The sequence below is a fragment of the Brachyistius frenatus genome, unplaced genomic scaffold (genome assembly GCF_029030835.1).
Source record: "Brachyistius frenatus isolate BFR_SWC_R1_liver_20210118 unplaced genomic scaffold, ASM2903083v1 Contig_4, whole genome shotgun sequence".
In the NCBI taxonomy this organism is placed as follows: Eukaryota; Metazoa; Chordata; class Actinopteri; family Embiotocidae; genus Brachyistius; species Brachyistius frenatus.
Window position 1 is genome coordinate 2,717,277 of NW_027210603.1, and position 13,670 is coordinate 2,730,946.

The following is a 13,670-nucleotide window of genomic DNA, read 5'->3' on the forward strand; positions in this document are numbered from 1 at the left end:
ACCACGCAGAATTCCATTAATCATTCCTTATTCACAGTCCACTCCGAGAAGAGGGCAAATTCATTTCTTGGCGTGCTGAGCGGCCACTATAATGAATATTCATGAAAAGGAAATTTGGGGTCAGGCCTAATAAGGGAGGTAATTTGTAATTTGCGCTGTTCCCACTCGGGTCTTGTTCGGCAGGTTAACCTAAAGAACATGCAGAACAGACAGCAGCAGCACAGACACACTGGAACCCCACACTCAAACATGCTGTATTTTTACTCCGAACCTGCGGGAAGGAGTCGTGTACATATCCAGTCTCAGTTTTTTAACATTGGCCTAATATTAGCAATTATGAGTATTTCTTTGTTGGATGACACCCCCCAAAAAAGCCTGATTAGGGTTGTGCCTCTTGTGGCTTTAAACCAAAGCTGTGTTTGTTCTTCAAAAAACTTCAGATACATGAGCTAAAATTGCTGATATGTCCTAAAAATAGTTTTTGTACGATCTCTTCAGGGTCAAGGTGCAAGTTAACCAAACAGAAGACTTTCAATCTGGCAACAAAACAAAAAAAATCCAATTCAGTCAAGTAGTTCTCGTAGCTGCAGTCCTACAGCTGGAGTAAAACAAAGAATGAAAAATGGCCTTAATTTTTGCAAAATGGCAGCTCCTTTCTGCCTGACCAAATAAGCCCCGTAGACTGTTTAACACTTTGAGAGAAATCCCTTTTAAATAAAACAGCTGCTTTAAGAGAAAAATAACAAGCTCCTTCGCTCGGCTTTCACATCACAGCACTTCACCCCCAAAAGCATTTTATTACTCCTTCTGAAATTATGCCCACCTGGCATCACTTAAAGTCACTTAATTAATAATTTATCAATAAATTTGAAGTGATTAAAATTCATGACCAGAAAGTGTTTTTAAAATAGTGCCTTTGTACCCTCAGGGTGTCCAATCAGTGCGCCACGTTCGTTAGATCAGGAAGGAATAATTAATTGTACCTGAATGTTTAGTGGGGTCAGGCAGTGGGGGCAGGATGCCTCTGGTTGTATGTGTGTGTGTGTGTGTGTGTGTGTGTGTGTGTGTACACGTGTGTAATGAGGAGGGGGAGTGTTAGTGTTCATTGGCTTCGGACCACAACACCTTTGCATGGAAGTGAAATGCCATATGCAGAAAGCCAGAGCCTCTTTATTCATCATATTTGTTCTGTTTATACCTTACACAGACACAGTCACACACACACACACACACACACACACACACACACACACACACACACACACACACACACACACACACACACACACACACACACACACACACACACATTTATACGGGTGCTCCCCCAGCAGCATCCTATAATTTTCTCTGCCACCCCGTCATCACCTTCTTGTCGTCACTGCCCTTCCTTTTTGTCTCCATCAACGACCTCGGTTAGAGAGAGGAACAACCATTAAGTAACCATGATTTAGAATTGATGTCAAAGACCTGTCACTCACACTGACTGACACACACACACACACACACACGCACACACGCACGCACGCACGCACGCACGCACGCACACACACATGCTAGACATTATCAAAAGCACCTCATCGAGTCAGCACAGAGGTGAGCACATGCACAGAGACACTTACTGAACAAGTAAACGAGTGCATAAAAACACATAATGCACACCTAAATATGGATCTTTGAAATTTGAAAGTATTTTACTGTAATTGAGTGGATCTATAACTACTTTTACTTCACTACATTTACTGTATAGATGTAGTGTATCCATAATTTTACATGCAAAATGTATCTACATCTTAAAACCGTAAGCTGCAGTTAATTACAGTAAATTAGTCACACAATCTTACTTTCTTCCTTTTGTACAGTTTTAATCACTTTGAAGTTCTATCAACAAACTGAGAAGACAACAATAGGTCACTAATAAACACCAAAGTGAATACAACATAAATACAGACATTAAGTTTTTTTTTTATGAATATATATCCAGTAATATGTATTTCATCTTAGTGCTACCTTACAGACCTGTAACTTTAAAAGGCTGCTTACAGGTTAACGCATCAATAATTTAACTCTCTGAAGGGGATCATTCTGCATAATGACTTCTTTCTCTTCTGGTGGCTGAATATATTTTGCTGCTGATATTTTCATGCTTTCAAAAACTGTTGTTATCCGAGTGTGTAAGATTTTGGCACAGTTTCTTTTTCTTAGGAAAAGGACACCAGTGTAAAGATACCAACCATGCAGGAACCGAGCAGTGCTAACCTGTTTTCTGAGGCATTTCAACTGACGCCACGCTGAGCCGAACACTGAGGCGACCAGAGGCGGGCAGAGGGGTGACAGCAAAGCGCCTCTGCAAAGAAAGACAAGTGCTATTGAAGGTCTAAATAAGAAACACGGTGTGTCTCGCCGTAGAGGTGAGCAGACCGGCCTGTGTTGCTCCGTCCTCTCATACATAATACATCTCTCTGTTTCACCCCAAGGTTCAGAAGCCCAGGGCCCCAGAGACCAACATAGTCTTTTAAAGATATGTGCTCACTTAATCACTGAAGAAAAGGGCCCCTAGAGCTAGCCTAATATTATAATTAATTAATTCAACCAAAAAGGGGTATTAAATTTCCTCCCTCTCAGGATATCAGCTGAATACATTGACCTTTGTGGAAATCGCCCTCTAATTCGAATCAGGTTTTTCGAGCCGTTTACAGACTAAACTTGTTTCTTTTCTCTTCTCCTGTCTTATGCTTCTCTTTGTCTGTGGCAGTTTGCGCGAAAAGCTTTATATGCTGGGGTGAAGCTGATGTGTGTGTGTGTGTGAGAGTTCAACTTTGTCCATATTGTGCCTCCATTTTGTGTCTTGCCCACATTTGTGTTGTGTGTGAGTGTGAGTGTGAGTGTGTGTGTGTGTGTGTGTGTGTGTGTGTGTGTGTGTGTGTGTGTGTGTGTGTGTGTGTGTGTGTGTGTGTGTGTGTGTGTGTGTGTGTGTAAAAGTGCACGCAAGTGTGAGTGATCCCTAGTTTTATCTCCCTGCTGTAACACAGAAAAGAACAGAAACTTTTCTTATTACCGGAGAGAGTGGTGGAATAGCAGGCAGCTAAGTCTCTGTCTATCTCTGTCTCTCTCTCAGCGGTGTAGCTGACTCCCCAGTGTACTCCGGGTCTTCAGTAACTCTGACTGAAGTTCAGAAGGGTTAGGTAGTATACTCAGGAGGAAGGGGGGAGACACGCGGAGGAAGAGGAGGGGGGGTTAAGTAGGATTGGAACAGTGGCAGTTTTAAAACAGAACTTTAAATCTCCACCTACGAAAAGAGAGAGGGAGGACAATGGCGTCATGTGGCGTGCCGTTATCTTCAGGTCTGTGAAAGGCGGGAGACGGGAGGATGAGAATAAAAAGAAGCTTGAAGAAGGGCATACATGTGATAAAAGCTGTAGGCTCTATAATCTATGCTGCTTTTCAGGGAGGTATGGAAGAAAAAGAAGAAAAAAAAGAGTGAAATCTTTGCAACCTTCAGATTGTAAGTTCACGGAAGCAGCCGCTCACAACAAGCGAAAAACGGGAAGAGGATTTTCAAGATGGATGGATGGATGGATGAATGGATGAGTGGATGAGTGGATGGCTGGATTGGCAGATAGAGAAACAAACATAGCAAGAAGAACAAATAGATGTCAGAAGCTCAGGGGAGAATAAATCCAGTGCCCCAGACCATTAGCTAGTAAGTAATCTTCATGGTTTTTTGGCCATCAAGGACGACAGTGTTGTCCATCATCCGAGATTCTCCTCAAGATAAATTCAGAGTCTGAAAAAAACTGCAGTGAAGATATAATACAAGAGTCATCACTTTCACAGTCATTCCATCACCCGCCACAGAAAAGGATGGAGTGGGTAACCTTCAAAATGTGTCAAATCTGGTGTCAGAGGCATTATTTATCTTAATAATGATAAGCTTGATTTAGCACCCCTTAAATCAACCCACAAAACTGAATGATGTTAAAATATTTGAGCTCCATCTTTGATCATCCAAACAGCCGAACAACAGTTTGCCTATTATGTACGCGGGCAGCCTTCTGGTGGAATTTAGAGATGACACCATGTCTTAATTTCACAAAGGTTGCACCAGATGTTCCTACCGTCCGCGGATGACATTCTCTGCTATTCCAAACAACATATTCATTTTCAGCGCTGGAAAATGTCAGTCAGGCCTCGGTTGTCTTCTGCTGAACTGTGCTGTGGACCACTAACTCCCCCTACTGGCCGTGTGGGACAGAAAACACTGTTTTACAGCATCAGGGGAGAAATTACTGTAAGAACCCAGGATACATGGACTTCATTTTGGAACAAAATTGAATTTCATCTATAAAGAAGAAATGCTGAAGTGAATTCTAATTTATTTTTTTCATCATGTTAGAGGTAAAACGTCTTAATTAGAGCTTTTACGAAGTTTTCTTTTTTACACCTGTTCCAAAAGATATAAAAGTCAAAGATTGAGCTGCTTTAATCAGATATTAATTTTATATTTTAAACTGAACTTGCTGCAATCAGTGACTCTTGGGTCACATGCACATACACATAAGCCATCATTATCACAACTATCAACAACTATCTCCCTCTGTGCAGGGCCAAACATGAACCCTTTAACTGCCTGCTTTACATTTTGGTAGAGCACATTTTGAGTCACTATATCTTATTGAAAAATATATTGACCTTAACTTAACCTGATTGAGCAATCTATACAACTTGGTTGAGGTATGTTATTGTAAAAACATCCACTAGATGTCACTGTGTCTTTAAGAAGTATGCCTTCTCAGCTGGCCTCTTAACAGGAAGTTAGCAAGAAAAATGTTCCTCCAGACATGTGGACACTATTTGGTGAAAATGTCAAAGGTAAGCAAATGTATTCAACATATTACAGCACTTGAGGTCTTGCTGACCAGAATTATGTAACTTGATACACACAAAAAATAATGAATAAGGGTCAAATAATTTCCTAAAACGTGCTTTACCAAACGGTTGAATTGTCACTTCATAATAAAGTTAGTGAAGTTAAGCTAATGTAAATAAAAGTCAGTATTTGCTTTGAAATAAAACACATCTGATTATTCATTGTTGTAAATATGATACATTTAATGTTATTTCATCATATATATGCAAACATTATTTCATAAGTAGGATTTCCTGTTGAATTTTTTTTTGTTACGAACAGTTGATTTATCATTTTATGGTAAACGTCGTGATTATAAGATAATAAATGTTAAAAAAAATTATTTAAAAAATTAATATATAGTTAATGGTATTCCATTAAGTATTTGATGAAATATTTTAACATTATATTGTTATCGTAAAAGATTTTATAAAAATGTTTTTGTAAAAAGTATATATGGTAAATATCTAGAATAAGTACATAGAAGTAAAAAAAACAACTACTAATTGAATGGTAACCAATTGACATATTTTGGTGTAATAACATTACTTATAGCATTATAACAGTACATGGTTTGTAATTGTAACTTTTTTTCCTTTCTGGTTTACAAACAATAGATGGATGCTAAATCTTTATACGGTGCAAGGCCACGCAATTTTTTGGCACTTATACCAGAAAATCCTCAAGACTCTGATGCTGATCTGAGTGATGACGATGACCAAATAGAGGATCCTGATTATCAGCCCGCACAAGCAGAAGAGACTGGGGACACTTCTTTTGAATCCATGGATGAGGCGGACGTTGCCTCAACAAGCACATCTTCTACACTGCCTCCTTGAAAGAAGAGCAGAAAAGGGAAGAACGCCCTAAAAACGGTTTCCTTGGAGGAGCCAGAGGACCCACCTGACCCAAGTTCACCCTCAGGCCCAAACAAAGGCACAAGGAGAATCTGGAAGCATGAAGACATTGAGGAATTCCAGGTTCCTGAATCAAGATTTGAGCCCCCTGAGGCTGTAAAGACACCCTTCCAGTACTTCAAAATGCTCTTCACTGACCAGATGATTGAACATATTGCTCATCATACCAATCTGTACTCTGCCCATGAGTTGGGGGATCCAATCAAGACTAACCCAGAAAAGATTGAAGATTTCCTGGCAATACTACTGTTCATGAGTGTGTTCAACCTCCCAGCCCTGGAGGACTACTGGCGCCACAAGTCACGAAGTGTGAAGTTTATCTAACATTTATGCTGTTTATTACTGTCATAAGTTAGCATTGTATTAGACTAATTCTACTGTTTTGGTATTTGTATGTATTTTGGTACTTTTACCATAAAGTGACATCTCAACCGTTTGGTAGAAGTCTGTACTTATAGAACTGTGGGGTCTGTTGAAATTGTGTTTTGTTTTGTTTTTTAATTTTATTGTTGTTATTACTGCCCCAAAGAAATAAAAAAATGCAAAGAAATAATTTTTCCATTACTTTTTTCTTGGTGAGGACATTAAAGGGTTAAATCACCATCCAAGTCACTCCACCTCTCTTTTCCTGCCGCTTGCTCCACTGCAGTCTGAGCAAAAGTTAGACACTATTTGATGAAATCCAAGGCCACACACACTCACACACAGTCCTCACTTCTCCTGCAGCTCATCTCTTCACCTCCACACACATGAAAAGACTGATCCGTCCATGCCACTGTTAATGGCGGGGACATTATTCATCTCTCCAGCCAATTTGAGCTCCTTTTCTTTCAGGAATAGAGGCGCGAGGGGTTGAGAGGAGTCAGCGAAGAGTATTAAATATGTAGAGGAATTGGACAAAGGAGCGTCAGAATAAAGAGGGGCAGGAGAAGTGGGAATGAAGAAGGACAGGAGGTGCGTGGCGACAGTACGGAGACCAAGTTAGTGAGAGAAAAGAGAAATGTTCAAATGGTGGCTTTGTCTTTTTGATGGCTCAGGTTTTAACCTCGCTTACTCAGTTTTACTGAAGGGACACACATATTCTGTGTACAACCAAATTCTTGAAAGTGGAAAAACTTTCTGGGTAAAAAGTGATTTAAAAATAGACGTCAGAGTTTCAAAGGTGCCCCAAAAACTTTAAGACAACCTGCAGTGTGGTTGAATTATGGATTTTGAATCAATGATGTGTTATTGTGCCACCTTCATTAGAGGCTTTTTGATAGTGGGCCCTCAGGTCCTACGGGAGTAACTATGCCTACAAAAGCTATAAAAAAAAAAAAAAGAGTCTCCAATCTCCTTTCATGTGGTAAAAGCCAGTATTTTTTGGTGTGAGTTGGAGTCTGCCTGACAGGATGAGGATGTACGGTAGGTGGCCGGGGGCAGGAAAGATCATAAAGAAGATTGTGATTGAGGGTATCTTAATGGAGGAGGACGGATCAATATGTAATATCAGCAGGTTTTAATTCCAGGCAACACACATAAACCTTTAGCAACTTCGCAATGTCACTCAAGTGTTCATAAAAGTTTTTCTCCACATTGCCTTGGACAAAAAGAGATAAATCCATCAAAAAGTCATCACGGTTTTATAGTCCTCCTTCCCTCCTCTCATCTTTCCCTCCCTCCACACCCCCCATCCCCCTCATCTCCATTTTGATGTCTGTCTATTAGCAGAGGGTGAGGCCTTTCCTGCTCTCCCATCCAGGGGCTAAATTAGCTCAATCAGCCCCCTTTCACCTCTCTTCCCCGGGCTTCAAGCTGAGTGACACACTGCTCCCCTGGGATGTAGGGACGACTCACGCACACGCACACGCACACACACACACACACACACACACACACACACACACACACACACACACACACACACACACACACACACACACACACACTAAGCCCAGCAGCCAGAGGAAGACTATGAAGGGAAGGAGGTGGGGAAAGAGAGGCAGAGAGAAGTTGGGGTGAGGAGGAGGAAGGATGAAAAGGAGGATTGGTTTAGGAGAGAATGAAGCTTCATTTTCTTTTTGTACCCAAGTCCAATAAAGGCTCCATCCTCGGCTCTGAATGGAGCTCATTGTTCACTGCTTGTTGAACATGTATGAAAAAAACAAAACTCAGCGATTATTTTACTTTTCCCTTTTTTCCCTCATCTCTCTGTAGGACGAGGTGGTGCTCAGCTGCGATGCCAAACCCACTTCAAAAAGGGCCCGTCCATCAGAAAAAGAGCTGATGAGTGTCTCGATGTGTCTCCCTTCGCTCAACCCCCAGCTCACCACGCCGGGCTCAGACTCCTGCATTCCTGTGCCAACATCTCTTAAATTGCACCTTCATGTTTGATTTGTCTCGACCCTTCTCCTCTCTCCCTCTCGCTAAACAGCCACCCAAGTGTCTGTGGAAGTGCAAGGCAGGCATTTCTGCAGCGGTAATAGCAGTGCAGTGTGTGTGTGTGTGTGTGTGTGTGTGTGTGTGTGTGTGTGTGTGTGTGTGTGTGTGTGTGTGTGTGTGTGTGTGTGTGTGTGGGAAGGGGGGGCTGGATGGGCGAAAAGGTGGTGATCGGAGTGAGCCATAAGATCTACTCTTTGCAGCTCTACAGGGATTTATTAGACCGGGAAGTACATTAGCATCATAAAGACCCAGGAGAATGGGCCTGTGGATGGGCTGCAGACACCATCACCACACTTTAACATGCTCTGCAGCATCACTGAGTGTGTGTGTATGTACGTGTGTGAATAAGGAATAAGATTACCTCGATTTGACTTAAGAAAGGCTGTTAAACGGTTTATGGATCATCCAGAAGCAGCCCTGGACTAATACATCAGGAGACGATGGAAAGAGCTGCAAAGAAAGAAGAAAAGAGGCCAACAAAAGAAAGAGGAAAGTGAAATATGAAGGCCACCACCTCTGAAAAAAATAGGGTAATTTTACCAAGTCGACGCTTATAAATTTCATTTGTCGAAACCTTTTCTTATTTAATGTGTGTACAGCAATAGTAGTCTTGTTATGCTTGGATTTTATGAACATTTTTCACTACTTTACGAAGGTAACAAATGCTCTCCCCAACCGTTTCTTTTTAAACACGTGCTGTGCAACACTCAACTGTGCTTGCCATTTGTGAACGAGCAAAAATTAGATTGGTTACTTGAGTAGTACTTGAGTAAAAGGTTAATTGCAAGGCAGCTCATTCCTTTCTGTGACTGTTCTATGACTAACATCACAGAAGAGAGTTGGAGGAGACGCTGGACTCTTTTCTGTGTAGTACAGGTCTCTGGTGCGCCCTGGTGGACATGTGATGTAATTTAGAGAGCTTCTCATCAGTCCTCCACCTATTCACACAAAAATAATGCAATCGGACATTTATACATAAAAATATCATTCACGCATATTCATTGTCTTACATCTATATTTGTCAGGACTTAAGGATGCTTCAACCACAGTCCAGCTTTTTAACTGTTCTGTCACCGAGTCTTTACCGACAACGTTTCTCATTAAGTTGGTTAATTATTAAGCTGTATTTGTGTTTGATTTCATTTCTAAATGCAGCCAAGTTAGATAATATGCTAAAAAAAAATTCTAATCTAAAATATTTAAGATAGATATAGGCATATCTTATGTAAGACATAAAATGACTGCTTGGAATAACAAAGTTTACTTCATTTGTTTCTTTGAAGAAAGTAAATTAATCTATCAATAATTGACCTGATAAACTATAGAAAAAAAAAAATCCTGAAATTATATCTTCTTTGTCTCCTTCACCATCTGTGAATAAACATATACAGTTAAGATGACTTTTGCTTAACATAAATTAACAGTCTGTGAACTGAATGCTTCAAGTTTGCACATCACACTGATGTAAGTGGCATATTATATCATGATTGAATGGTTGAAAAAAAAAAAAAGTGTGATGTCAAAGTCAGCATATACATCCCTGCATCTAAAACATCAGAGGGAAGCTACAATAGACAAATCTCTCTCTCTCTCACACACACACACACACACACACACACACACACACACACACACACACACACACACACACACACACACACACACACACTTCTCAAGTTCTATTAATGAAAAAAAACCACACTTAAAACAAGTGAATGAATTCTGGTGAAACATTTTATATCAATAAATTCAGAACCACTTTTCCCTGTGTGGTTGCGCTACAGAGCGCCCTCTAGTGGAAGATTAGAGAAGGCCTGAGAAGCTCTTTGGAGTGTTGGCAGTACGACGACAGTGAAACTGAGGCCGAGAGGGAGAAGGCACAACTCTGGACAACGACAAACACAGAGTCAGTGGTACAACATCAGGACAATCACAAATCCCTGGTTCAGAGTGTCTATGAAGTCAGTCGTCTTCAAGTCTCCACGAAAACCAAGGTCGGGGAGGAAGGAGGCAGGCAGGGCAAAAACTCTGACGTACTTCAGTCTGACTAGAACCACTGGTAAACCTTACATTCATCAAATGAGCAATTTGATTTCAGTCAAATCATAGAATCACTTTTCATCTATGTCTGGCTCCAAATTTCAAAGTTTAAAAAGTGAGAAAAATAAAATCCCGAACATATAAAAATGGCATCGTAAATGTACATTATCTCTTAAAAATCAGGTAAATCTTGAAGTTTATAAATGGTTCCCCATCCTTCTCCAGTGACACATTGATGGCTTCAGTGCCATAACAGTGTACTTCCTGAAAATGGCGCTGAGAAAAAAGGGTAAGTTTGGAATAAAATTGAAATAGAACTAAAACAACAAATACAAATAAAATACATTTAAGTGCCTTAGTGGCATAAAACATCAGAAATAAAATCTTAATCCATAATTCTTCCATGTACAAAGTCAAAACAATAATATAGTTTCCAGTGCTTTGGGAGACAAAATAAACAACAAACTATATATATAATAAAGAAAACAAACACTTCTTTTAATCAAAAAAAAAAAATCACCATCAAAATTTGTTTTCCTAACTTCATCAGTTCCGATCATAAACTATATCAAATCAAAGTCAAGCTCCAGGTCTAACCGCAGCACAGATACAGTACAGGTCCACCGTACCCAGCTCCAACCAACACTGAGACGACAGACGCTTTTCCACCGCATGTTACAACTCAAGTCGACTCAACCGCTCGTCTTTTTGGGGGGATTTTTCAACAGGCAAAAGGTTTCCATAGTACCTGGTACATATTTGGTATTACCTGCGTCAAGTGTCGTCACTAGAATCATCACTTGTGTCACTGCGACATAGCAAATCCGTCACAAACCCACCAGACAAGCCACAATAAGGGCTGCAATTCTTTTCAATCTTTTTCCACAGATGGCAACCTACATAACCGCGCAATGTTCAACTTAGGAGGTGCAGATGTTCCTAGTTGACAAGGTGTGTGTGTGTGTGCGTGCGTGTGTGCGTGCGTGTATTGCGTTGGCGTCATTGTAGTTCCATGTGGCACGCAGTTGAAATACGAAATGCAGAAAAGTATCTGGGGCCAAAAGTAGAGTCAGGTCGAGTGGTACCATGTGGTGGAAAAGCAGCAGAAGGGAGTGAAGCATTACTTTCAGGTGACAGTGTGAACAACAGACCTGAGCTTTACTTCTGCAGCCGGCAGTCCCGCTCGACTCACAGGGAAAGATGCCGACACCGTTAACGCGCTGATGTGAAAACAGCCTCGCGGCACACTGCACTTTATGAAAATGTTTGTGAGCACTATGAGGATATCCGTGTGATAGGCGAGCGTGTTCAATGCGTGCCTGTTTGCGAACTGAGTGTGAATGCATGCAAGTGTGCTGTGAAGATGACACTACTCTCTTCCTCCAGTGTTAAACTCTGTCACTGTCTTTCCTTCACATGGGCCTCTGCAAAGTCACACAGGGAGAGAACATGAACCGTTTATCTGATAGACTAACAAAGGTAGAGTCGAAACGGAAGCGAACTCCAAAGCATTTACAGGCAGAATTGAACCTGATCTTCAGTCTGAGCCCATGACCTCCAACCTTTAAAAACATGCCTTTGAAGAGCAGCAGCTGCAGAACTCAAAAGGCACAGACCAGGGTTACGGCCCTGACACAGCTCAGGTTAACATCTGCTTCTGTTTAAAAATGATCCTGCTTGTGTATTCTGATACAGTACCTGAGTATTTTAACACCTCGCACCACCGGGTGATGCTCTGATTTTTGAGGGCCATCCAGTGGTTTTCTTCTACCCTGTCTCCAACGGCAACAGAAATTACAGTGTCTTCGAGTAAGATCACGACAGCGTGAAGTGTTAAAAGTGTCGAAAATGGTGGAGTGTGTACGTGCATGTGTGTGTGTGTTTGTGAGAAAACAACAGTTTCAGCTAGAAATGCCAAAATGCAAACGTGAAGGGCTTTACTAAAAGCTGGATTATCTGCCTCCAACAGCAACGTGTTCACCCACTGAGTTTTTAGGTGTTTCCTAAGATGTGGACACTTAAAAAAAAAAAAAAAAAAAAAAAAAAAAACACACACCACAGAACTAGCAGGCGAACAAAGATCTTTGTCAAACAACCATTGCTTGAGGCGATAGCAAACTGTGGAATAACAGACTGAGGAATGAAGCGATGTGACTGGACTGAATCCCCTCAAGATAAATTATGCATGCAGGGCCATAAAGCTATTTCCATTTTATTCACTATCGTTCATTCAATCATTTATGGTTACTAAAAGGAGGTTGATGTAATGGGCAAATAACTTGTCCTCTATCAAGTGAGACAATGCGCTCGGTCGTCCTTTTAGCTGATAACGTCAGTCTAATTAACTGCTAGTTTTGTCCCTTGTTCAATTATAATTCAGGGCCACCTTTTTGGAAACGAGGCCATGTGTGGTATACAGTAGAACTCTTGACTTGGCAGAGTTGGTTGCTTCACACCTCGTAAATGCTCAGTTGAACTCACACGCACGTGTTTGTGTGCAAACATTGACACTATACAGCATGTTTCCATGCGTGTGAGTCATGTGGGTCTTCACCGCTTCATAAGCAGAGAGATAATTGTCCCACAAACGAGTGCCACCGGTGTATGTTAAAGTTGTGAGATGTGTGTATTGTGTGCGTGCGGGTGAATGACGTCATGCCTAGCGGCGAATTCCTGCCTGTTCATGTGCTTCGTATATGTTGCATTGTGCCAGTGTACCGTCACTTTTATGCCGTTTACGTTTTTACTGCGACCTCTCTGAAACCTTGTGTGGTTGAGTGAGCGTGTGCGTGTGCACGTGTGTCTACAGTATGTCTCCGTCCTCTATGCTGAAGCTGGATCGGCGGCTGGAGTCGACGGAGGCTTCGGGGGACATTGCAGAGAGCAGCGGGTCCCCTCCCATGGGGGACAAAGGCTCGTCCATCATCAGAAAGCCCAGCTCGCCTCTCCTCCCCTGGACATCCAGTCCGCCCAGGTCCCCGAGCCCCGACATGCCGTCTGAGAATCCAGGAATCCCATCGCACAAGTCCAGCGACTGGGCAAAGTCAAAGGGCTGGGAGCTGCCGACAGCTGGGAACTGGATGGGCGGCTGGAGGTGTTGTGGGAGTGGAGGCAGCTGCCTGGGTTGAGGCTGGGCCTGGCTTTGAGGGTGGAGGTGGGTCTGGGGGAGGAAGTGGTGCTGCTGGGCCTGAACCTGGTTATGGGGTAGGTGCTGGGGGTGGTGGTGGGCTTGTGCCTGGGGGTGAGAAAGGTTCTCCTCTGGGCTGGTCTCTTGTTTTATATAAGAAGCCATCATGTCAGCGGGGTTCAGGGCAGAGGGAGAGTTGCTGGGCAGGCCGTGCAGATGAGCCTGCATCTCCAGCTCCTGTAGACAGATGGCAGAG

At 42.0% G+C, this 13,670-nt stretch overlaps 1 protein-coding gene across 5 annotated transcripts in view; it reads right to left on the reverse strand.

The window, feature by feature from the left end:
• Nucleotides 1-9,963: 9,963 nt before the first annotated feature.
• tfeb (transcription factor EB) overlaps nt 9,964-13,670 on the reverse strand; it is a 30,808-nt gene continuing 27,101 nt past the window's right edge. For all 5 annotated transcript variants that reach the window (XM_069710316.1, XM_069710308.1, XM_069710323.1 and 2 more), the window contains one exon: nt 9,964-13,651. In XM_069710316.1, coding sequence (XP_069566417.1) covers nt 13,091-13,651 — 561 coding nt within the window. In that variant the 3' untranslated portion in view covers nt 9,964-13,090. The remainder of the gene's footprint in view (nt 13,652-13,670) is intronic.